The sequence below is a fragment of the Python bivittatus genome, unplaced genomic scaffold (genome assembly GCF_059951505.1).
Source record: "Python bivittatus isolate LINGU-HERP-01145 unplaced genomic scaffold, Pbiv_v1 ctg000700_np1212, whole genome shotgun sequence".
In the NCBI taxonomy this organism is placed as follows: Eukaryota; Metazoa; Chordata; class Lepidosauria; order Squamata; family Pythonidae; genus Python; species Python bivittatus.
In genome coordinates this window covers 43,630,158-43,655,279 of record NW_028277098.1, presented here as the reverse complement: position 1 = coordinate 43,655,279, position 25,122 = coordinate 43,630,158, and the positions used below count along the sequence as shown (strand labels likewise).

Here is a 25,122-nt window from a genome sequence, read left to right as displayed (position 1 = left end):
ATACATTTTTTGCCCAACGGATGCAACAAAAGTTCAAACCATGTTTTCTTATCAACGGACATCCAGAGAATTGATTCGTTGTTTGGTATGCCTTTATGTGTTCATTTCACTGCTTAAGTTCCATATAAAAAGAAAACTCAAAAATCAAGCAAGAAAATTTAGGGGGGAAAAGTTAAGAAACCTTTAAGTACATATGCAAGACAACCCACACTAAACTTGCTGCCCTAGCTATCTCCTCTGCTCTACCAACATCATGTCTGACTCTGATCAAACACAAGCCACTTTCTTAACTAAACGTCTTGCAGGCCTGTCAAAGTAGCCTACATACTGTATAACAGGAGCTTGTTCCATTAAGACTGAATGGTAATTTGTTATGTATTAAATTGTTAATATGGTGTTACAAAAATAATTGCTACAGAAGGGCATGAATATGCTTTTGAATTATATATAAAAAATGGAATTTATTATTAAATGAAGAATTATGGGCCTATCGTGCATGTGAGGCAGCAATGAAATATTTATTCTATGCTGGAAAGACAAAGTTATTCCTTCCTGCAATTTTGGACTATAGATACATGGTCATTTAACAACTGATACCTACTGACTCAAACTCAGGAGCCTGGTAGCACCTTTTTGACTAACAAATTGTATTAAGAGCCAAAAACATTTGTGAACTGCAGCTTATTTCATCAGATGCATAGATGCAGCTCACAAAAATTTATGCCTTTTAATAAAATTGTTGTTGGAAAAAGTGCTACCAGACTCCTGATTTTTTTGCTACCATAGACTAACATGACTCTCTTCCTATGCAATTCTATTTCATATAGAATTCTTGTGAATGTGTTAAACTAGGAGTCTTACACTGAAATAAGGTATTGTTTATAGATGGGTTGGATAATGAATGAATGTATATTAAAGAAATGGTAGAAATAATGTGGAGGACCTGATAGCTAATTTACTCTTAGGATGGACTTTCTTATGGAAACTGGCTTTTCGCTGCCAGTCATAAAGAGGACAGATAATAGTCTGCTGATTTTGAAAAACAATAGCCACTGAGTCATCTAACTCTAAATGGCCTTGTTTTTTTATACTGCCAAGTTTACAACACTGTTAATATGCTCAGCTTTATGTGTTTTCTGGACAGCCAGTTTTCTTTAGCCCAAGCAACACACAAAAAAGGACAGCTGGAGAAGTAACATGGGAGAATACTTCAGTGTGTTCACAAAGTATTTGCTTTTAAATGGGATATATTTAATCATATTTATTATTTATATATGAGCAAAAGAGAGCAGTGGCATAGGAATTGCTCCTAGTTTAAGAAGACAATACTACTTGAAGTATTCTCCACAATGACCCTAGAGCAAATTCTTTTAGTAAAAACTTTAAAAATCTAGCTTTTTGTCTGTGTTGAAAAAAATGTTTATAAAGAAATGTTTACTTAGATCACTGGGTTTTATAAGTTTCTCCAAATCCTCAGCCAAAAGATTTGCAAATCTAACAAAAGGGAAGATGTTCAGGAAATTTTTAAGGCCCGTTTCAGATTTTAGCTTCAAAATTACTTCCATTCTGAGATGAAGGTGCAATGATGCTGATCCTTTTCCACTCATCATTCTACTATAGCGAAATAGATGCTGAATATAATGCTGCCAATAGGCCAGGATTTTTTTGAATGAGCAAACACAAAAATGCACAATTCCAGATTAGCATTTTTATAGATCGGAACTTCAAATAATGCAAAAACTGCATTTATGCTCTATGTGTGTTATGTGTGTTATACAGTGACTAGTAAGGGAAAAATAAAGCAACCTGGCCCAGATTCCTGTAGATCATCAAGTCCTGATAAAATGTTATTGAATGCAACCAAATGCAAAGGTTGGTGTTTAGAAGTTAAGTCCCTTGAGTGCTCATTGCAAGAAATTATTAATAGACAGATCCAAATTTTCGTTTTTTAAACAAGAAAAGTCACACATTTTTAGCATCTGCCAGACCTGAAACTCAATGAATTATTATGCAAGTTCCTGAAGACTTGAGCACTTTTCCAAACTAAGCAAGTAATTGAATAGTTAAAAGACAAAAGTCCTGATGGAAAAGTTGTTGTATGGAAATAAAAAGTGTCATTCTTAACATAAAGTATGTTTAAACCAAAAGTCTTTTGGAACTGTCTGGCCAATAAGCTTGCCATGTTCCAATATCCTTTTCAAATTGAATTTGAAACTCTTGGTAAAACTACTATCCTCCAACCCTCCCAAGTACAGTGGTACCACAGTTCACGAACTTAATTCATTCCGTGACTCTGGTCGCGACCCGAATTGGTCGCGACCCGAATCAAATTTTCCCATAAGGTTCAATGTAAATATGGTTAATCTGTTCTGACCCCTCCGAATTTGGTCGCGACCCAATTTTGGTCGCGTCCCGAATCAAATTTTCCCATAAGGTTCAATGTAATTACGGTTAATCCGTTCTGAACCATATGTATTATTTTTTAAAAAACGCAAAAATATGAAACAAAATACAGTACGAAGAGAGAGAACACTAACCTTGCTCGACGCGACTTCTGGTGTGGAGGACGGGAAGGCGGTTATTGCTTGGAGGGAGAGTCCCCCTCCCTACAGGAAGCCATGACCACGTGTCACAGGAGGGAAAATGGCTGCGGATCCTGTTCGTCACCCGATCTGGCGTTCGCGAACGGAAGCAAAATTTTGTGAACGGAGCTGTTCGTGACCCAAATTGGTCGTGAACAGAAGCGTTCGTGACCTGAGGTACCACTGTAAATGGAGGACTGGAGAAGAATTTGCTCTGCTAGTCCATCTACTTCCAAAAGATTAAGTATAAACATATTATCAAGAGAACTACTGTATGTAGGAGTAGGAACATCTTAACTTCTTCAGATTTTGGAGATGGATACCTAATTCCTGCTCTCCTGCTTGACCTAGATGAATATTTCTGACAACGATGAGTCTTTCCAAACCCAGAGCTTTTCAGATATATTCTTCAACTTACAAGCAAACATCACTTGGCAAGTCTAGAGGCTCACATTCTGCTTTGAATGGAGTAGGAAAATATATAATTTTGTGGAAATAACCAATTCTGAGAAAAGATATGAACCTAATGTAAGCACTTAATTGGAATGCTGCACTAGCATTCCTGAGCTAGTTTTCCAGCCAGCCTGCATTCAATCATTACCTGGAACCACTGAAAGAGCTGGCATGTGTAGGCTAGATCATCCCTCTTAACGTAAGAAGGATAGGTAAAAGGGACAATGGGACAGAGGATCCTCTGTACTTGATTATATTGTTTTAGAAAATTTTCCAGCCTCTTGAATAGGGTTAAAATAAAGATTAAGGGAACAGTTAAAACCATATTGGACTCATTGTTGAAATTGATGGAAACAATATAGCTCATTGTGATGTGCTAGTCAGATGCATATTGTTGAGAACAAAGAAGAGGACAAAGGAAAGAAAGCCAAATTCCCAGAGATGTTATTTGGGGAACCCATGAAGAAAGCTCCCGAGTTTTCACTGAAGTATAACAACTACAGAATGGAATTTAGATATCAGATTGTTCTTCTGGGTGGAATATGTTTTAGAGAGTTGGTTCTGATATCAGCACAAGAAACCTTAAACAACAATGGTAGACTACAACGGTCTATAAAGCCCAGAAATGTGACTTGAAGAAGTCTTCCCATTCTGGTTCCCTGCAAATTTGTTAGCTTTATGATTTCTAGAGTCCCCAGTCAACACAACCAACGATGACCATGCTCTGAGGAATTCTGTGGGTTGTGTTCCCTTCTTCTCAGAAAGGTCCTTGCTTTACAGAGCATGTAAAAATTTCATCTGGAGACCAATCTGCAGTAACCTGTCTTGGCCTAGGTCATGAATATGGAAATATATTTTATAGTTCAGCTGTGCAATCTGTATCAAAAAATGCACATGACAACTGGGTGACAATCAGATCTATGTGAATTTATCTTTTTGTCAACCATTACCAACACCAAGTAAATCATAGAGAACCAAGAGCTTCAAGAAGTATATTTTAAAGCAGCCCATATATAATTCATAATATTATTCAATTAGTCCAAAGTGTATTTAAATACCATTTTATTATACAAAATATCAGAGTAAAACAATGCAAAAGTTTCAAAAATACATGCATATGTATTTCAAAATACATATACATCAACTTATGAGTTGCCAAAAAGAAAAAAGTACATACTTGAGAAGCCAGTAAGATAGATCAAGTTACTTTAACTTTGTTTTGATCTGAGGTTGCTGCATCATTACTATCCATCTCCAATAGTATGTGCAATTTGGCATAACTATTCCTTGAACTCCAAGAACTGCTGCAGTCTTTTCTTATGTTCTGAAGATACTTGCACTGCACTAAAAAGAGATCAGAAAACATATTTTGTAGAAATTGTTTCAAAATACATTCAAATACACACTAGAAAAAGTGTGGAACATTTGTCTAAGTAACTTGGCTGAAGAAGTGGGGTCTGAAATCAGAAAATAAGAAAGCAAATTCGGATCTGAGTTATTTCCGCCAATCCTGACATGACTTTAGCCCTATTCATGCATTCATAAGGGCACAAATGGGGCAGCCCCCAGAGTACCTGCCTTGCTGTCTCTACTCCAAACTTTGCACATTGAACATAAAGATCTCAAGCATGTTGAGCTGAACGTGCTTAAGCTCACCTCTGATATGAGGTCAGAGGAGGCACTGACTGTTTGGATAGATAAAACAGGCTTTTTTGTTTGTTTTAATACTTGTTTACTTAATGTAAAATGCATTACATTTAATTGTTATAATTATAGCTCACCTTTTGTTCAGGGGCTCAAGGTGGTGTACATAGTATTGCCTCCTCCCATCTTTCCCCATGACCCAGCAAGGTTTTCATTCATCTATAAGATACTTTAGCACATTAGGAAATGAATACTAATGCAGTTTTAGAGTCTCCAAACTCACTTTAAGTGTTCTCCAAAGGTGGTGGTTATCCGATAGATTGCAGTTTTCACTGATGATCTCAAAGCAAATCGAAGTGTTTTGTAGGAAGTGTCTGCAAGATTTCCTGAAGTTTTGGGAGGTTTGCTGGAAACATGAGGAAGTTTGAAGTGTTTATCTATGACCTAGAAGGAAGAACAAACCAATAAAGAAACACATCAGCAACAAAATGTATCACATTACATAAAAATAAATACTAAGTGCTCATCAGAAAGTTCTGAAACAGTTTAGAAATTAGAAAGATCAAGGTTCTAAAAACTAACCAACATAATCCAATTCTGAACAACAATATTTCTCTTATGAGAGAATGACTGGGTTTACCCATTGTGTTAAGCCATGATTTAACTATAGTTTACTGAATAAGCCAGTTAATCAACCATATTTGTCCATGCTAAGCCATAAACCATAGTCTACAAACAATAACTACCAACCAATCATAATATATAAATCACAAGGGCTAGGTTCACACATCGACTAAATCAAAATTTAATGAACCACATGATCCCTCGCTGCAACATGCAGTCATGGGGAAAATCGTGTCCAGAAAAACGACTAAGCTAGTACAACTTTAATAATTTTCTCAGCAGTTGTTTGAATGGACTTAGATATTTTTGCCTGTGCAAGTTCTTTCCATGTCTTCTCCAATGCAAATTGACTGTGGAAAGCCCTAAACAATGGAGATACTAGTATCTTGTGGTTAATAAAAGAGAATTAACTTTAGAGGTGAAGCCCCGTGAGGAATAGAACTACATTTTGTCAATCAAAATACTGTTCTGAACAATACTGTTTGAAGAACTGATTCTAGGCTTCAAGAGGGTGAAGTTCTTAAACAGAGGAGACTGGAGCACAGGCACTAGAGCTGTGCAGTGCTTTGCGTTCAAAAGCAAAAAAAATTGCTTCAGAAAACACGAGGGCAGGAAGAGAGCACTTATCTGCAGCTCCTTAAATCAAATTTGAATTCTCCAGGGATCATACAATAGCTGCAGCCATGGGATCCCAAGAAAAGACACAGCTGTTTTAAGAGGCTGGAAAAGGAGTGCTACATTCATACCCCAGCTTGCTCTTTGAAGCACCCTTTTGAATCTAACCTAACCAACATCCTCTCTTTAACCATAGGAAAAATATTTGATAGTCTTTAAAAAAACCCACAGCAAATGAAATCAGTTTTTCTCTAGCCACTAGTATGTTATGGCTTCATACTTCTTTTCTGTGAAACAAAAATAAATCTCCTTACCTCCTGAAGAGTTAGCAAAACATTCAGAATTGCTGGCAGTGTTGTCTGAACAACACCATATCTATCTTCAGTAAATGAGGCTGCTACAAGATGTGATAAACCTTCAGAAAAGAGTAATTTTTAATTCCATCATGTTAATTGTCGTGAAATTTAAGATTATAGTGCTTTGTCATGAGACTCTGAATTTATAAAAGCTTAATTTTGGCTTTCATCATTCTCCCCTCCCAACAATATAAAACCAGCCTTCCCTTAACTTGGACAGCCTCCATATACTTAAATTTGAACTCTCTGAATTTCCCAGCCAACGTGGCCATTGCTGAGAATTCTGGGAGTTGAAGTGCACACTAAGAAGAAACATTTCAGATACTGTAGCACATCAATATGCTCAGAATAAGCACAGTGGGGTATAGTGGGAGCATGCCGAAACTACAGATGTTATCCCCCTTCTGTGCCCCCAGGAAAGAGTAAGTCTTCTCCTCAGGATTCCAGAGAGCAGAGATGAGGCGCTTCAGTGGATTTTCCCACTCTCAAAAGGCTAAAAGTGCTGTCCTCAACCTGTGGAAGAAGTTGGAGCCCAACTCACCAAACCCCAACCACAAAAAGAAACTCCAGCCCTGTTCCTGAAACCGATAAGAGAATTTGAATCAGCACAGTAGAGACTCTTCCTTTGACTCAAACATACTTAGAGGCAGAGGCCTCTGCCATGAGCTGCTAAGGCCTTTCCATTCCTTAAGCTTACCTGGACTGCCATCTGGACTGCATGGACTGCTTACCTGGACTGCTTACCTGGACTGCATGGAGTTCTCCAGCTGAATGCTCCACCCTAATACTCCTTAAAAAGGACTCCAGTCTTGCATCTAGCCATAAAAGCTGACCAGAAACCAAGGTAGGTGGTGTGAAAGACAGACATTTGGGATCTGCAAGAGTAGCTCAACAGCTGGAAAAGGCCAGCAGCCACCTATGAGATCAACTACAGTACCTATAGCAGAATCAAGCAGACACAGCTGCCTATGGCAGGCAAGCAGCAGATGTCAAACCGTAAGAAGCAGGCAGAGGTTCCAAGTTCTTGGCCCCCCACCTCCAAAGAAAGCAAGATTCTTTCAGGGCTTCCTTATTAAGATTGACTGAAAGTGATTAAGATAAAGTTACAGAAATCTTAACAACTGAACTCTTTTCCACCTTCAGAATTTAATTTATATCCAGGTTCCTAAGGCAGAGGTTTTCTCAGTCTCTTGTTCAAGACTTTTGTGAGGACTGGTGCAGCAGCTGTTTTCTTCGTCAATAATGGAGAACTCTCTGTTTGTAATCTCTCCAAAATCTAAACAATTTTCATAACCCCTTGGAAAGGGATAAGTACGATTAGCTCCGCCAAGTATGAGCTAAAGCCCAAGGTCTGGGCAGACAGGCTAGTTGCTGGAAAGATAGAGGAGATGTGAAGAAAAGCCAAACCCAGTAGATCACTGCTACCTCCTGTCTCCACAAGGGCCTAACCCAGCTTATAAAAAGCTGACCTGTGAAACACGGTAACAGAAATAAGTGTTGCAACCTCTCAATAAAAATCCCAATTGTAGGGTTAGGCCCTTCAACTCTGTGTGTGTGTGTGTGTGTGTGTGTGTGTGTGTGTGTGTTTTCATGCACACATATCTTAAAAAGTCATCCAAATATGAACTTGTGATATTCAGTTACCCTAAAAATCAGAGCAAGTAACAGATATATGGCCATGTTACTTACTTGGGAGCTATTTCAGATATGAAGAGATTATTTCTGTTATTTTCTGGGGGGGGGGGTCCTTTTTTTTTTTGTTGGTCTTCTGTTTAGGTGTGTGGGTTTTTTGGTGGTTCATTAACTTTTTAGTATTTCATGGTTTGTTTTACCGTTTGCTTTTTGGTTTTTGTATTGTTTATTTTTTGTAATCTTGCTTTGAAATATAATACAATGTAAGAAAGAAACAAGCTTTAAAAGAAATGAAGAGATTACTTACCTTCCAAAGCCCAAATATGCATTTGGGTATCAGAAAACAGTTCTTGGATTGAGGCTTCAGGGTGCTGAAGAGTAAAATGTTTTGCAAGTTAATTAATGAAGTTAGTAGCAGGTTTTAAATACTAATAGGAAATTTAAACATCAAGAGCTCTACTTAAAGTGTTAATTAATAGTTTCCGTGATCAACTGATTACTCAATTTCCCTGCAAAACAAGTAGCTGATAAGTTAAATCAATTGTTAAAATTTAAATCAGTAGTTAACATTTAAGTTTCCATAGTAGCATTTCAAAAATCATTGTACAAAATTCTGGTTTAGGGATTAAAAAAAAGAAGCAGTAACAAGAATTCTTGCCATCCAAACAAAGCCAATCACTGAGTTACACATGTGGTCTTACCTTGCTGAAAAAATACATTATCAGGACTCGTTTTGACAGGAAATTTTTGATCTGGAAGAAGAAGAAATCTATGAAGAGTCAAAGAACATACAAAGTAGTTCAGAATAATATAGAATTCCAGTTTTAAGTTTTAACTAAAGCTTTTGTGCTATACTAGGGTAGACAACAGGAGCACATTTGAAATTATAAGAGTATATACTGGATACACTCATAAAACCATTGCCTTAGGAGATGTGTCTATTGTCAAAATTGCTGCCCTGAGGGAGATGGTCAATTAAAAAAATATCTATTTACCAAAATGTAAGCTGGCTCCCTGGGATTCTCTCTACCATCCCAGCAGGCCCTGCAGATAAATATGATGCTACTGGTTGTGTTCCGCAACATGCCCAATTTTAATTAAAATAATCTTTGTAAAATATCACTTGGGACAAGGAGCCTTGTGAGCGCTAAGAAAGATGTCTTAAGAAAGGTGTCTGGAGGCATCCATTTGTTTGACTCTGAGCTACACAGATACCCCAGTTTTAAAATGATTGGAGTTAACCCTTCAGATGTAAAAAAGAAATGCATAATTATGACACTGCATGTCCTGCAGTCATGTGATCACCATTTGCGACCTTCGCTGCCAGCTTCCCACAAGCAAAGTCAATGGGGAAGCTGGCAGGAGATAGCAAATGGTAACCACATGACATGCTTAATGACGTTGTGGGTCATTCCCTTAACGACAGCAACCAGAAGTGCCAGAATTTCTGTCGCTAAGCAGCATGGTGACGTGATGTCACACTTTATGACCACATCACTTAGTGACTAAAATTCCAGTCCCAATTACTGTCATTAACCAAGGACTACCTGTACAGAAAACATACCGTGCAGATAAATGTAATCCTTGATTTGTGGTAATACCTGCTCTTTCTTGTTCTGTAACCATATATAGAAAGAACCTGGCTGTGCTGCTTCTTTAGCATCTTTTGCAACCACCATCACTGGGTGAGGTTCATCAGGATAGCCTGTCAATTGCAGATCTGTAAGAGAAATCCATCCCATTTTTTAAAAGCTATTTTTTAAAAAGTTCCTTGATAATTATCTTACTGAACTACCAAGCTCAAAAATGGCAGAATAATATTTCCTACCTGAACTTGATGTCCATAGTTTTGGTCCTCTTCTCATAATATGGGGACTTTGGACAGATCCATGCCAAGGAGAGTTTAACTCCAGCAGTCCAGGCTTATGACCCAAAAGGGAAGTATTAAAAGGTGATCCTAAATTGCTTCCAAGATCAGATGCAGGTGATGTTTTTAAGGGCAACAGAGACGATTTAACCAGGGAATGCATATGGGCTCGAGGAAATATGCTGGTCCTTGGCGTCTGAAATGAGCTTTCTTCAGGAGCTGCTCCAAGCAAGGAATCATATTTTAAAAAGCTACACTCAGGATGCCTTGTACCAACAAGTAAGTGGCAGCTGCTAATTTAGATGCAGCAAAAAACTGAGTTCATTCTTTTTGTACTTGTATAAAACACAAAAGAAAATTACTAATACAATTTCCACTAAGAAAAGCAACACTGTTGATCTCCGAAGTGGCATTACTAAATAGATACTAAAATTTCACTCTTCTCAAAATGGGCTTGATGAAACAAATGTATTTTTTAGAAATATTTAGAAATTGGATATTTTGCATTTCCAGATTCACATCTTGAAACAGAGTGTGGAAGTAATTTAAACAGACATGTACATGCATATGGCTTTATAGCAGCTGAAGTGATGATTTATTATTAAATGGTACTGCAGTAAGGACATTTACAAAGACAGAAAATGGGAGAGTGGCTAACTATATTGTGGTTGGCTTAGCATGATGTCTGAACCCAGCCACTGTGGTTTATAAATCATAATTTATAGCTTAATTTGGGTTTCTTCAAAAAGCCATGGTTAAGACAAGCCATGACTTATGGAAAGATGTAAATCCTATGATGAATCTCCAAGTTACGCCTGCAGAATATGTTGATTCTTTTGATTGTGAATAAAGGCTGGTAATATAGATCTTATATTGAGGGTGCAGGATAAAAATGAACAGGATTTAAAAGGTCAAAGTAGCTGGTAGCTTTTCAGTCTTCTTGAGATCTTTGAAGGTTATCTTATGATGTTACCAGAAGGGACATGGCCCATTTATTTCAGGGTTTTGAGAGTAGAAATGGGAATGGGAAACTACTCCCATTTCTACTCTTACCCTCCAAATCTACAAAAGTGGCCCAAAATATTTGTCTTTGAGCTGATTTGGGGCTATTTGGGGCACTTAATAGGAATGGGAGTAGTTTGCATTCCAAGGGCATTCCATGCTCAAATTTAAAAAAAAAATCAAAAACCTAAATATAGAATAGCTGAAATTTGGCCCACTTGCCGGTAAATGTCAGCAATATAATCTTAGAGAACTGCAAATGTGATGCTGAGGAACCATATATGGACTGCAAGCTACAGGTTGCCCACATATGGGATACAAATTAAAGAACCATTCCTCTGAGCTACTTTATCCTTTAATCACACTTGCCATAGTTATCCTTGCTGACAGTGGCTGAATAAACACAATGTATTAGGACACAGACCACAGCAATGTACATCAGTTGTGTAATGTCACTGCACAAGTGAGGTAAACAATATTGTTTGTGTCATTTGCAAGATAATATCATCTGAAGTAAATCCACACAAATGACATAATTTGAATCATTTGTGCAAAAATGTCACCAAGCAAATGATGTAAATTGCCACAATGATATACTTGGGTATCTAATGGTCATTTTTTCTGCCTACTTAGTCTGTAAAACAAAGTTTCACTGCATTAAGCCATAAACCAGAGACACACAGTCTTAGGGCCTGTAGGGGTCCACACTCAAAAAAGTAGCAGAAGAAACTAAATGTGACTGGATTTACATTTAAATAAAGTTAGATTTAGATATAATTAATGTGATTATTCTACAGTCATGTAGCTGTGAAATTTCTCCTGTCACGTAACAAAACTGTAATGGGTAAACATGTTTTGACATCTCTGAGACCTGCACACACAAACCCAAAGCAAACCAACTATAAAATGACTTAGTGAGATCTTGCAACCAGCCTATCAGAAAACATTGACCTAACACAAGTAAAATGTGGAGCACTGATAGCCTACTCTTTTCCTATGCAGTTCTTTCCCTTTTGACAGATTTAAAGGCTCAGCAAATGCATGGCTAAGGCTATCAGATTTTGATTGCGCAATCCAGATGACTACTAGAGGGTAGCAAAGAGATAGGCTTTTCTCTACCTCTTTGCTGCCACCTAGCAATCATCTAGATTTTTGCAGCTCAGATTTGGTAGCCCTAGGATTAAACATTGTCCATTACCTGGAGAACTGAAGGACTGTGTCAAGTCTCCTACAGATGGCTGTTTCAATCTTCCATTTGCAGCTGCAATCTCTTGCTGGATTATCAGCTTGTGTGTCAGATCACTTAGAAGGTTCAAACACTCCCCGCAAATTGAAGTCCAGTTGTATGGATGTCCACCTGTCAGAGACACACATAATGCCAATGAGTACCTATCACAATAACCTAAGTAGTCCCTTCAAATCTGATTTTATGAAAACAGACTGAGAATGAAAAGAAAACCAGATATTTGACAAGAAAACTTATTTTAGTAAATAGTGCTAATAGAAATAATAATTTCTTTATGTTGCAAGAGCATCAATTAACAATGTGAGCTAAATACAATTTTCTAATCTAATATACACAACCAGACAAAGTTTAATGGAGCAATGTGCGAAGTACAGAATTTACCTCCTGCAAAATATAACTTTTAATCAGGATTTTACAGCAATTAAACTGTTAGGTTATCAGAATCAAGCCTACACATACTGGAATGTCAGAAGGTGATATCCCAGCATATTATATATGGTTTTAAGGACCAACAACAATTTAGGAAAAATGTGCAAGGTGAGTAATTATTCTAGCTACATGTTCTATTTTACACTTCTTTACATTCACTTATGGACAAAGTACTAATAATTTTCTTTTTAAGTCTTAAGATATTTTCTTGTCCTGTTTTGTTCTGACTGTAAATCACTTTGAATTCCCCAAAACAGGTGGTTTATAAAAATCTGTATAAGCAAATTTTATACATATTCATAATAAAAAAGAAAAGTTATGTCACGCTCACATCCAAAATATCAAATACAAACAAAACGCTCCTCAGATGAAATCAATTCACTTGTTACTTTGTGTTACTTCCCTTCTCATTTAACAAACATCAGTAATTTTCCAAGTACCTGGTTGGCTGAGGCTGAAGACCTCTTGACGTCGCACAGAAGAATACTGAGAAAGAAACATCAGGTCCTGTAAAGCCAAAAACTACAGAGAAAAAACGTTTAGAAGTATTGCCAAACTGTCTTAATTTGTTTTCTAATTTCCAGAGTTAACACATAGTCATACAAAGTTTCTCTAAGAAGACTAGTCAGAAAATATGGTTGGATTCACAAATTGAATTAAAGCATAGTGTGGTTTGCTTGGTGTTCACAGCACACAAGGTGCCAATCTGGCCTCTGAAAGTAAGAACAGGGTGACTTACATCTAACTGACCCCCCAGAGTCACTTTTTCATGAGATGGGCGGTATCTAAATATGAAATGCAAACAAACAAATAAATAAATAAACTTGTGGTTTTGACATGTCAGCCAATAATAAAAACTAGTTTTGTTGCCCTATTCTTCTTGTATTATTTCTATTATAATCATACAGTAATCATAATGACTGGCAGCCTCCACAGCCAACCAACGCATACCTTTAGAAGGGGTGGAGGGTTGCTGTTTAAGATTTTAGGTAAACACTGGTCTGCTTCTTCTGCAAAAGTTGGCTGGACGGGAAAGTGATGTGCCTGAAAATAGAACACACGTACTGTGAGTGCAGCAAGGGTAAGAAATCACCTTTTATCAATGTTACTTATGGCATAATACTCATTTACTTTAAAAAAAATAATTTTATTAAGAATTACAAACAAGAATAAAAATTAACACAAACTACAAAAAATATAGAAATACAAAAAGAAAAATACAAAAAAGGAAAAAAGCAGAAAAAGAAAAAAAGAAAAAAAGAAGCTCCCCCTTCATTCCAGTAAGTAAAAACAATTTTAATAGCTTATCACCATCTCTTAATACAGCATATACTCTCTTCATCCCGTAACTCATCTCTTATCTAAAAAACCAAAAGCCAAAAGCCTCATCAGTCGTTCTTTGTCAGCAAAAGTCCAGTAAGGGAAACCAGATATAACTAATTTTCTATTTTAACCTTGATCAAATAAGCCAACCCTGTATTCCTTCCCTGAATTTGTAACAATCTTTATTTTTGGCTGGTGTGGGTCTTCCGGGCTGTGTGGCCGTGTTCTGGAAGTTTTGTTTCCTAACGTTTCGCCAGCACCTGTGACTGGCATCTTCTTTTGTGGGTTTCAATAAAAAAGAGGAGAGTCTAAAAATCAACAAAACCTGGCTACCAATCCTGAAAAATACACCCTTGCAAAAGGTCAACGAACTCAGCTCAACCACCAGGACGTGTGAACAGTTCACACAATGAACTTGCTAATCACCCCCAGCAGCCCCTTGTTAGCAATTCAATAGAAGAAAAAACCCTGCCTAATCCCCAGGAAGATACACACAGATTCTGACACCAAGCCCCCCCACCAAGCAGCCACTCAGTAACCCAAGCCCCCCCACCCCAAGTCCCTCCTCCCCCCTCAGATCTCTATAAATACCCACAAAAGGGCCACATCACCCTGGGCACAGAGAGAACTGCTCCTGTCTGTGCTCCTGCACTCTGAAGATGCCGGTCACAGGTGCTGGCGAAACGTTAGGAAACAAAACTTCCAGAACACGGCCACACAGCCCGGAAGACCCACACCAGCCATCGTATGCCGGCCGTGAAAGCCTTCGACAATACAATCTTTATTTTTAACCTCTTCAAATATAGTCCCAGAGTTTGTTTTCTGTTCACCTTTTGTTTGACTCAAGAATCTTTCAAAACTTTAACAGACCTCTTTTGTAGATCCAGTAAGAAAAAGTTATCCAAATCACATTTCTGGTTTAATACTTGTATATCTCCTTTAGGCAGTAAAACAACCATTGGTTTTGTTCATGTATCTAGTACATCTTTCTCCATATCCTTCTCATTGCTTAACACATTTAAGTCCACATTCAAATTAATTTCCAACTTATCTATTGTAGCTTCTTCTTCTTCTGTAATTTCACTGACACATAATCTGTCTATCATATCAAGTAATTTTGAAGACCAATATTCAAAAATATCCATTAAGGTTTTTTGCTCCATTCTTTCTTTGTTAATGAAACAAATTTATTATCCTCTAGCTCCCTCTAGTGTCAAACCTTCATGGTTCCATTCTCATGTTTGGTGTTTTAAAAGAACCCAATCACCATTTCCCACAGGAAGAATTATTCTAATTAATTCAAAACTATAATTCCAAATCCATCTGGACCCTTAATCCATTGTTAACTTTCCAAAATCCATATTCTAAGTACCCTTTTGCTGTTTAATCTAAAAAATAATATTTGTTCAAGAAGTCAACTCATTCAATTAATACAGTAAAATCTTGCTAATCCAAAGAGTCTTAATATTTCCAGTACAATAAAAAAAAATCCAAAAAATTGATTAAGAAATGAGGCTCAGTCAAGCTTTGAATCCTTAAAAGGCTGAGATACGAGTATGAGCTTGATGGAATCCCTTGACTTGCAGCCACTTAACTCATAAGCTGACCGCAAAACAACAGTTCCTGTGGTCTACTCATGAGGAGCAGCTGTCTGGAGTCACGTGGGTTATCTCAATTTGCTTCCTCCGGAGAAATTTTGCCAGTCTGGATCCAGCATCCAGCCATGATTTTCCTCGCAAACACAGTCCCGCTGGCAGCACGACCTCAGCTCACCATGACACTCACCAGAAGTCTCAGGCATAATATCACTTGCAAGCTTGTCAAAGTAGCAAAATGAACAGGCTGACAAGACAGTCCTGATGGGAATGTAAGTTGTTCAATAATGCTGTACAGAAGCTGTACAGGTAGTCGTCACTTAATGACTGTTCATTTAGCGACCAAAGTTACAACAATGCTGAAGTAACTTACGACCATCACAGCGCCCCGCGGTCATGTGACTGCAATCTGGGTGCTTGACAACCAACTCGCACGTACAACAGTTGAAGTGTCCTGGGGTCATGTGATTGCCATTTGTGACCTTCCCAGCCAGCTTCTGGCAAGCAAAATCAATGGGGAACCACATTATTCACTTAATGACCATGTGATTCACTTCATGATCACTGCAAAAAAGGTCATAAAATTGGGTCCAGTCACGTGATGATTTGCTTAACAACCACATCACCTAGCAACCTAAATTCTGGTCCCAATTGTGGTCGTTAAGCGAGGACTACTTGTATTAAAAACTGTGTTTTTGAAACAAAGGCTACTTTGAGAACAGGGATAGTGTGTTTACGTAGCACAGGGCCTACGATACCAACCTCAGTTGAAAAAATTCTGAAGAGAAGCCATGCAATATACCAAGTCATTAGAAGAAACAGACCACATAACCAGCTGTGGTACAGAAGAGACAAATCCAGGAGGCCAGCCACTGTGTCTAGAAGAGGAAGATGGCTAAAAGGCAAACAGACAAACAAAAATGAACAGTATAATGGATTTCCTTCCCACAATTTTATTTTTGTGATATGAACATTATAGCATTATATCAAAAGCACAACCCTAAACACAGTAAGTTATATATATATATATATATATATATATATATGAAAAAATGTAATTGAACTAATATTCTAAGATGTGTTTTGAGTAAGTTTTGCTGATGATTGCTCAAGATATTGCTATATTGTTGTTATCATCACCAACATTTTAGAATATTTACATACTGTTTTTTAGGAAAATCTTTCTAACCAATTTACTTATTAAAGTTATCAAATAAATATTTCACCAAAGTAGTTTACAGTCCCATTGGGGTCATGCTGTCACCTGCAAATGTGTGTCCCTTGAAACCAATGTACAGAGTCCTTTGCCGCTACACATACATTCTTGGAATATGATCCCTTCTCGGAAACACCAGGTCCTCACTGATAAAACATACTTAGAAAGCTGACTTTATCCTACACTTCATCACAACCTGTGATATTAACTGGAAGCATTTATACTGCTTTTTATACTTTACAGAGAAGGGAAAATACAATTCAAAATAAACACACGTTTACGGGTACTAACCTATCCGCACGAAGGTTCATTGTGGTCATTATCCAGGCCCTTGGAATATAACCTGAGAAATCATAAATAGAATAATGAAGAGGTAACATCACAGGCATAATGCTTCGATAAAGAATGCAGGTCTTTCAGCAAAGAATTATACTGCCAATACAAATCCCAAAAGAGTTTGTTTTTTAATATACTGAATTGGATCCAAATTTAGTTAGAATAATTGAATACTATCAACAGGGCTTGGTTAGTTATGATAAACCTGTTCTACTGATTCCAAAGCCTGATTATGTCAAGATTGTAACCCAACTTAAGTACTTTCTTATATGTACAGACTGCTCCATGTGTAGAGAACTGAATCTGAACCTTACAGAGAAAGACACATCTTGCTTCTGTGTCACTTTAAGGGTGCTGCCAATACTATGAAAAAGCACAGAGAAGTATCAGGAAGGAGGGGACAGTAGAGCGATCCTGGTTTCTCTGAGTGCCTTCAGACCACAGTTTATACACAGGCCTTACATTACTCACAACACAGAGAGAACTGTTTCTTGCATCTTGTAGCAAAACGTGTTTTTCTATGCTGTACTAACTCAGACTTCTGACGTCATGGTAACGGGCCTCATCTGCTTAAGTGCTGCTGAAAACTAGCTGCTCTACTTGGCATAAATAATATCACAAGAAAGAAGTTTTATTATCTTCCCCCAAATGACCATTTTTTCTAGGGAGCCAGAATGGTATAAGGCAGGGTTCTTCAACCTTGACAACTTTAAGACGGGTGGACTTCAACTCCCAGAATTCCCCAGCCAGCAAGGCTGGCTGGGAAATTCTGGGAGTTGAAGTCCACCCGTCTTAAAGTTGCCAAGGTTGAGGGGCCCTGGTAAAAGGGTTAAGGTGTCAGACACAGCCTTTGAGACCCAGACTCAAGTCCATTCTCAGTCACTAACTTTCACTGGAACCAGTCATTCTCTCTCAGTCCAACCTATCTCACAGGGTTGCTGTTGTGAAGAAAAATGGGAGGGAGTGTTATGTGCATAGCATTGAGCTTCTGGAAGAGGGCAGGATATACAGTAAATATAATGAACAGGTAATGCAGCGGCCCACCCTCCACCCCCTGCTTCATACTGGCCACATGGATGCCCAGGGGGGAAAAAAAAAGGAAAGAATTGCAAAAACCGTCCTCCCACTGATCCCAGAACAAAATAAGCAGAAGTTGGATTCATCCTGCCTTAAAACCAACCCCATGGCCTCATCTCTCTCTATCGTTTTGCAGAACAGGGCAGGAGGGAATACGGAGGGAGCTCTTACCAAAGAAGTAATAAGCAGCACAGAAGTTCCTAACCATATAAAGCGACTCCACGCAACTATGCTTTGCCAGTAGTGGAAGAGATCTTCTGAAGCGCAGATACTTGTATTGCTGAAAAATTATATGCACATGTTTCTGACTGGAATAGCATATATAATGTGAAGAATTATTCATGTTTTAAAACTCCTGTGTAAAATCCACACGGGCTGAAATTCAAGGAAGCTGTTTGAGGTCTAAAAGTTTCTGATATAAGTCATAGACTAAGTAAAAGAAAACAAATATATGTAATCCAGGCTAGATAAAGGTGCCAATAGAAGATAAAGGTGTTTTTCATCTGTCAAGAAATTGCTAATGACCTGGAGCATCATTACAGAGGGAAAATAAAAATATGTATCAAATAAATGAACGCTCTTGTTAACTATACACAACTGTGTAATGCTCTTGTTCTAACTTGATGCATACCTCTAGGTGCTACTCTCTAGGTAAGACACAAGAGATTCTGGGATCTTCATAACAAATAACTTTACAACACATGAGTAAAGTTAGCATAACAATTTTATTGTTGTCCTAAAGTTATAGCTGTTTTATACTTGCTTTGTTGACCATTGCATAGAGACTTAATTGGAGTAGCTTATAGATAATGAAAATAAATGCTAATTCCCAAGTAGCCAGACGCCAAATTGTCCCAACAATCCTAGGAGAGAAGGACAGGCTTCCCAAAAAAGAAAAAGGAACAGAAAACAGAGTTTGGTTAACAAGGCACACACATACATAAGCAATTCCTCTAGTCCTCAGTAAATTGCGTCTCCCTGTATGCTACATTCCCAGCATTCATCCTAAGAGCTGAAACATCACAAAAAGCCATTATATGACTTGATTGTGCTTGGTTTGGGGTAATGCATGAATGCATCCTATAAAAGAAACCACAGCACACAATCTCAGTGGAAGGGTTTATCCATCATGCTAAACCCAAACCTGCATTGGCTTAGCATAATATGTGAATATTGTAGATATTTTTTGAGGAAGACTCCCTCCTGGGCCTATATAGCATCTCCCTAAAACTGTACCTGATAGTTAAGAATGGCCAGAAAAAGGCCATCATTACAAATCTAATGTTAGGTCTTCATGCACATGTACTTTATGCACTTACTTGTATGGCAGGGAATGGAAGGTAGTTCAAATTTTTGACAAGATACCGGAGACTGTAGCTGTAACCCATAAAAGCTCCAAGGAGTAAAAGAAACAGGTGGTATTCATTCAGACACGTGTGACGGTTAGCATCAGGCACACTGTAGCAAAACAGCAATTTTAGTTTACTGGTGCATGTAGACACACAGAACTCTATTCTTTGCTTCAGCTTTAAAGAGAGAGTTTCTGATTTTGAAAAAATGGGAAACATTCTTTAAAAAAAACATGGGTAGGAGTCTTTCTAATCAATGCTTGGAGCAATGGAAGCACTCTCCTTTTTTCTAACTTAATCCTACAGAACACTTGTGATAAATGGAAGGAGAGAAAGGAGTGATGCAAAAGATATGAGAGATATTCACTTCTATATTGATAAGAGTATACGTATTTCAAACAGTAAAGCTCTGAGCTGGCAGGGTGAAACAGTCTTCTTTTTAGCACTTCTTAAAGATCTGTATGAAATATTGCTAACTTCCAGATATGCTAAGATCAGAACTCCAGGAATTTCCATTCAATAGAGTTCAAAAACATCTGGAGGTCATGAGATTGGAGAAGGTTGATTTAAACATATGTTCATTTGATACTTTTGGAAGGGGTAGGAATCTTCTTCTTTTGTAAAATAATTCCCCTTAGTTTAAAAACAAAAGAGCAAAATTTCACATGAGTTCTCTCCCACAGCATAAGTGTCTTAGTGCTAACTCATAGGGATGTAGAAATGTCACAGGACTGAAATTAGCTACTGCATAGTGAAAATTGTTTTTTCTCAATGTCTCAAAAGCAAGAGAAATGTGGCTTTTTCTCAAAGGTAGCCCAAAGAAAATATTTCTGCTTGCTGCTGTCAATGATTTCCTACAATGATTTAATTCTCAAGAAGCAACTGGTCTGAACAAGTCTTTTATTATCTGTATGATTTCTACACTTGAAATAGTAGTGGGGAGAGAGAAAGATCACTAGTGGCCTTGTTTGTACAACATGCATGTTTAACTAGACCATTGTGGAAAAAAAACATGTTGTGCAAACCCAAAAAAGCCAGCTAAAAGGCCTAGTCCAGTGTTGTCCAAACTTGGCCACTTTAAGATGAGTGGATTTCAACTCCCAGAATTCCCCAGCCAGCCATGCTGGGTGGGGAATTCTGGGAGTTGAAGTCCACTCATCTTAAAGTGGCCAAGTTTGGACAACACTGGAGTAGTCAATTAACTCAGAGAATTAAATCCCCTCACATTAATTAACTAAGACTAATTCCCCCATGCCATATGAACTATTTACCTGAGAGTTAAATGTACATGACTCAGATGCTCCTAGAGATTTATGAAAATCAGATCTCTCTGGGCACTCCCTGGGTACTCTGTGTCTATTTGCATTTTTTTCTGCTCCGTTGCCACATAAAGGGAAGGGTGAAAAATTGCCAGAAACAAGTTGAAGGTGGATACGGCCCCCTCCCCACAGCAGAGCCAACTTTGATCGCACCACCACGAATCACCCACCCACCCCCCGCAGAGGGGAAAAAACTGAAAAAGTAAAAATTGGGGAAGACCAGCAGCAATCTGCATTCTTTCTTTGCAGCAGGAGAAGACTACAAACATGCCCGTCAACCAGCCATGCCATCTGCTATGGCTTGTCTGCTGCTGGCACACAGACTTCAGTGAACTGACCGGAGATCCCTGGGTCAGCCATCGTGTAGAAACAGGCCCATTATAAAACTTTTGGCAATGCTGTTTTTATTCATTTTTACATGTTACATATTAATAGAAAGCTCTAGTACTACACCTTTCTGTAGCTGTGCAGGGCATGGACAAAAAGAGGAACTTCCCCTTGGTCATAACTGCAGCACACCAAGCCACCAGCATTCCCATCACAGCATGGGCAACTGAATGGATCACCTGCTGCGGGTGGATAATCTTGCTTATTAGGGCTAATCGGGAGCAGTGAATAGATGGCACAACTGCAAAGTAAGAAAAAGAACATTAACCACCTCCTCCTTAAACAACTCCCTTAGGCTTCCCTCATATTACATCATGTTCCAAAATACGACATTCCAACCACCACCACCACTTATTTTAGTATTAGACAGTTGTTAACATGAAGGGGAAACCTTTGAACCATCCTGGTCTTCAAATCACTTTCAAGAGAAGTTTTTCAATAATGAAGGCAAACTTTGTGAGAATTCTTAGACATTGGTGACTCAAGGAACAATTAGGAGAAGAGCAAAAAACAATAACTGAATTTCTCCTTGGATTATAGAATAAAAGAGACTCCAAAACACCTAATAGTAAGCATATGTTTAAAACACTAATCAAGGTCATGCTGTGCATCTTATTCAATAAGCCTTTCAGTACCCACCTGCATGAAACTGAACATTGAAGATATTTATTACCAGTATCACCCCAGACAGCAGTAGTATGCAAAAGATCACATAGGATGTATACAAATCATTGAAAGAATCTGGAACAGAAAAAGTGAATTCTTTTTCAGAAAGGACTATATAGTTGATACAACTGAAGTAATAGTTTAGGACAGGGTTTCTAACCTTGGCACCTATAAGATATGTGGACTTCAACTCCCAGAATTCCCTAGTCAGCATGCTGCCTGGGGAATTCTGGGAGTTGAAGTCCACCCGTCCTAAAGTTGCCACGGTTGAGAAACCTTGGTTTAGGGCCTACATGTCTGAACAGTGTCTTAAGAGTCTCTAGCACAGTTCTCATCTCAGTGACCGTGTTTGCACGATCCACATATACAGGAGAAACAAAGGGAAAATTTTAGTTGCCTTTCCCTGAATCTTAGCTTTATCTAAGTTTGGTAAAAGCTAAGATTTGGGAAAAGGCAACTAAATTATTCTGGTTGTTTCTCTAAGTTGACAAGACTTTTTCAGTTTTTTTTTTAACTAACCAGGAGTTATCACAAACCATGATAAGAGATGTGACAATCAATCTGAAATGCTGCATGAGTTACCAGCATAGTAAGTACAAAGTAGTTTGATTTAAACACAACAAAGTACTAAGCAGCAATATTATTCTGTAGCATGATTATCCAACACAGGACAGTTGTACTTACTTGTGATCCACTGAACAGGATGGAAGAGGTCAATACTGCTAATGCTGATGAACACTGCCACACACAGAGGAAGCAACAGCACAGACCAAGCAATGCTTGCTGCTGCTCTCCATCTCAAGATCTAGGAAAAAACTGTATCATAGCACTTTGTTTCCATAAATCAAAACACATATTACCAAGTAACTTTAGATCAAACATTTGCAATTCTGATGGATGGAGCGGGTGGGAAAGGATGAAAGTGACTTTTAAAAAATAAAAATTCTGGCCACATTTGTATAACATACTAAGTTTTATACCAAGTGGGTCACATAAATCCAGACTCTGAGTCAAGCTGAGAATCCACAAAAGATTTGTATTTACCTACCACAAGAAAAGCAGGCCAATTGTATATAAAACAGATTTAACATACTTGGACAGCATTTTGTTTAAAAGCCTATCTACCGTAATGAAAAAGATGGGGCAACAGGGCTCACTCCATTAGTTTTGCTGAGATCAGCTACATTTGACTCTTCCTCTCCCTGACCTGTTAGCCTTCAAACTGATCATTGATGCCCTTTATGTATGTATAATTTATTTTAGACAGATCATTTTGTAGGAAGGGATCATTTTGTAGAATACTGCTCTGGAGTTTTTTCAGTTGCAGAACTGAATAATATATAAGTATGCAAATGTAGTATGATCTTATTGGGAATTAATGGAATAAAAATATAATTAAATATGTTGTAATCCTTAGCCTTCAGATTCCCTACTTCCTGCTTTTCAGATGTTAGTATTCCCATAATTCTCAACCAACTTGGCCAAAGATTGGTTGGGACTTCTGGAAATTGTAGTTTCAAAACATCTGGATGGCACCAGACTGGGAAATAATACAGGTTAAGATATTTTCCTTTTAAGGTTATGAGCAGCAGAATAATTTCCAGTGCTTAATTTCCTAAAAAAGAGAAAACTTCCTGCACCAGCAATTCAGCAAAATTCCATCAGTCTATCCCCTTTTCCTGACAGGATCTTTTTGTTTTTAAAAGCTTGCAGACGTAACATACTGACTGGTTTCATACATAACGTAAGCTTAGTGATAAAGCTATGGTTTATTTTAATTATGGTTTGTTGAATGAAAGACAATGCTGGGTTCACAGAAAGATACAAAGCCATGTTTTGCAAACGACAATTACTGGATTTACACCACATGTTTACATGCAAAGAAACTGCCTTATGCCTTAGTGCCCCATGTGAACCCAGCTACTGACAACTTGCTGGGAGTGCTACAGCTCCTTTTTTCGTTAAAAGCAGAGGATCTGCCAGGGGCAATTCCAGGATTTCCCATAGGGAAAAAAAAATCTGTCCAGCTTAAGAGAAAATTTAAATTTAAAAAGCGTGGCATCTTTATATATTCAGCACCTATGTTGAGTATCTGCAAGCGCTTGTTGGAATGAATCCCCCAAAAACATAATTGCAGATTCTCGTGGGAGAAGGCAGGTATCCTTTACACGCTTTTGTAACACTAATCATTCATCGCAGTCACGAATATGTTGATAACCGGTGTGCACACTTAGTCGTTATGCGCGTTTAATGCTGTAACACGAGCATGGAATTATACGTACACTGAGCTGTTCCCGCGTTGAAACATCTCCCATCGTGCAAAAAGGCAATGAACGGTATCGATTCCCGGATGTACTCCCAGCAACCACTGCTCTCTTGCCAGTAGTGGGGTAATAGCTTCAGTGACGTTTTTTAAACCCGCCCACTTCGGAAGGTCTTCGATGGAAAACAAACAAACCCTCAGCAAAAGTGAAAGGGACTGAGGAAGGGCCCTGCATCGCCTTTAGTGTTGGGTCTTTTATCTTTTTCAGCAAACTTGGTTTTTGCTCTGTGTGATCAAATGTATAATCGACGAATCCTTGTTTGAAAATTTCCAAAAGTGGAGAATGGGGCAAGGAGCGAAAATGCAGTGGGAAAAGAAAGCAAAGCTGAGACCATACCACAGTGGGGAAAAAAAGTATTTGAGCAGGAATCCAATCAAAGCAGCTAAAAAGTGGGTGAAAAATGAAAAACGTATTTTTAAAAACTGGACAAATAATCTCTATATAGAATTCCTGACCTCTTCACTTGTGAAGTCGGATGTTTAAAAAATTGAGTATACGCTTTCTGTCTCTTATGAGAGAATGCAAAAGATATTTGCATCCTCCTTCATTAATTAATGCTTAATCGGAAGATCTTAGGCTGCAGTGTCTGAATATTACTGCAGTTCATGTTTACTTCAGAAGTGCCACTACAGTTAAATGGGGTTTGTTTCCCAGTGGGAATGCACAGGCTTATAAGTAAGGGAAGTCTCCAAGGATGACTCTTGGTCACTTCCCAATTATATCCATGTAGGTGTTTGGACAGCAATATGGAAGTGGTTTGCTATCACCTTCTAAGATGCTTTTGGACTTCCCAGTCTAGCTCAGTGTTTCTCAACCTCAGGTTGTTGAGGTTGAGAAGCATTGGCCTAGCTGCTGGTGCTATGATTGCCGAGTGGCCTCCTAACCAAATTCTACTGAGGTAGAATTAGTTAAACTCTGCTTAACTCCCAAGAACAGCCATGACTGCCTACGTGCTGCCACCCTCACAGCCTATTACAGGAAATGGATTTGTTGTTGTTTTTCTTTAAGGTTACTTTACTACCTGAAAGGTTAACATATCCACTGTGGCTTAAACTACCATGGCTTTAAGCTTTATGCCAT

General features: G+C 38.2%; 1 protein-coding gene across 2 annotated transcripts; it reads right to left on the bottom strand.

Annotated features, from left to right (window-relative positions):
* Positions 1–4,076: 4,076 nt before the first annotated feature.
* NDC1 (NDC1 transmembrane nucleoporin) lies at positions 4,077–24,061 on the bottom strand. 2 transcript variants are annotated; one of them, XM_007432720.3, is made up of 18 exons: positions 24,001–24,061; positions 22,403–22,523; positions 21,692–21,793; positions 21,119–21,293; positions 19,317–19,455; positions 18,169–18,277; positions 16,876–16,927; positions 16,131–16,263; positions 13,402–13,494; positions 12,891–12,972; positions 11,974–12,132; positions 9,735–9,992; positions 9,508–9,626; positions 8,608–8,658; positions 8,214–8,277; positions 6,233–6,333; positions 4,963–5,123; positions 4,077–4,379 (listed from the first exon to the last, which is right to left on the bottom strand). In XM_007432720.3, the coding sequence occupies exons 1-18, from the start codon at positions 24,031–24,033 to the stop codon at positions 4,316–4,318; spliced, it is 2,016 nt and encodes a 671-aa protein (XP_007432782.1). In that variant the 5' UTR covers positions 24,034–24,061; the 3' UTR covers positions 4,077–4,315. The 2 variants fall into 2 exon arrangements, 1 of the variants encoding a protein (XP_007432782.1); XR_015798411.1 differs by lacking the exons at positions 4,077–4,379; positions 4,963–5,123 and having other exon boundaries at positions 6,262–6,333; positions 8,608–8,675.
* Between the last annotated feature and the right edge of the window lie 1,061 nt (positions 24,062–25,122).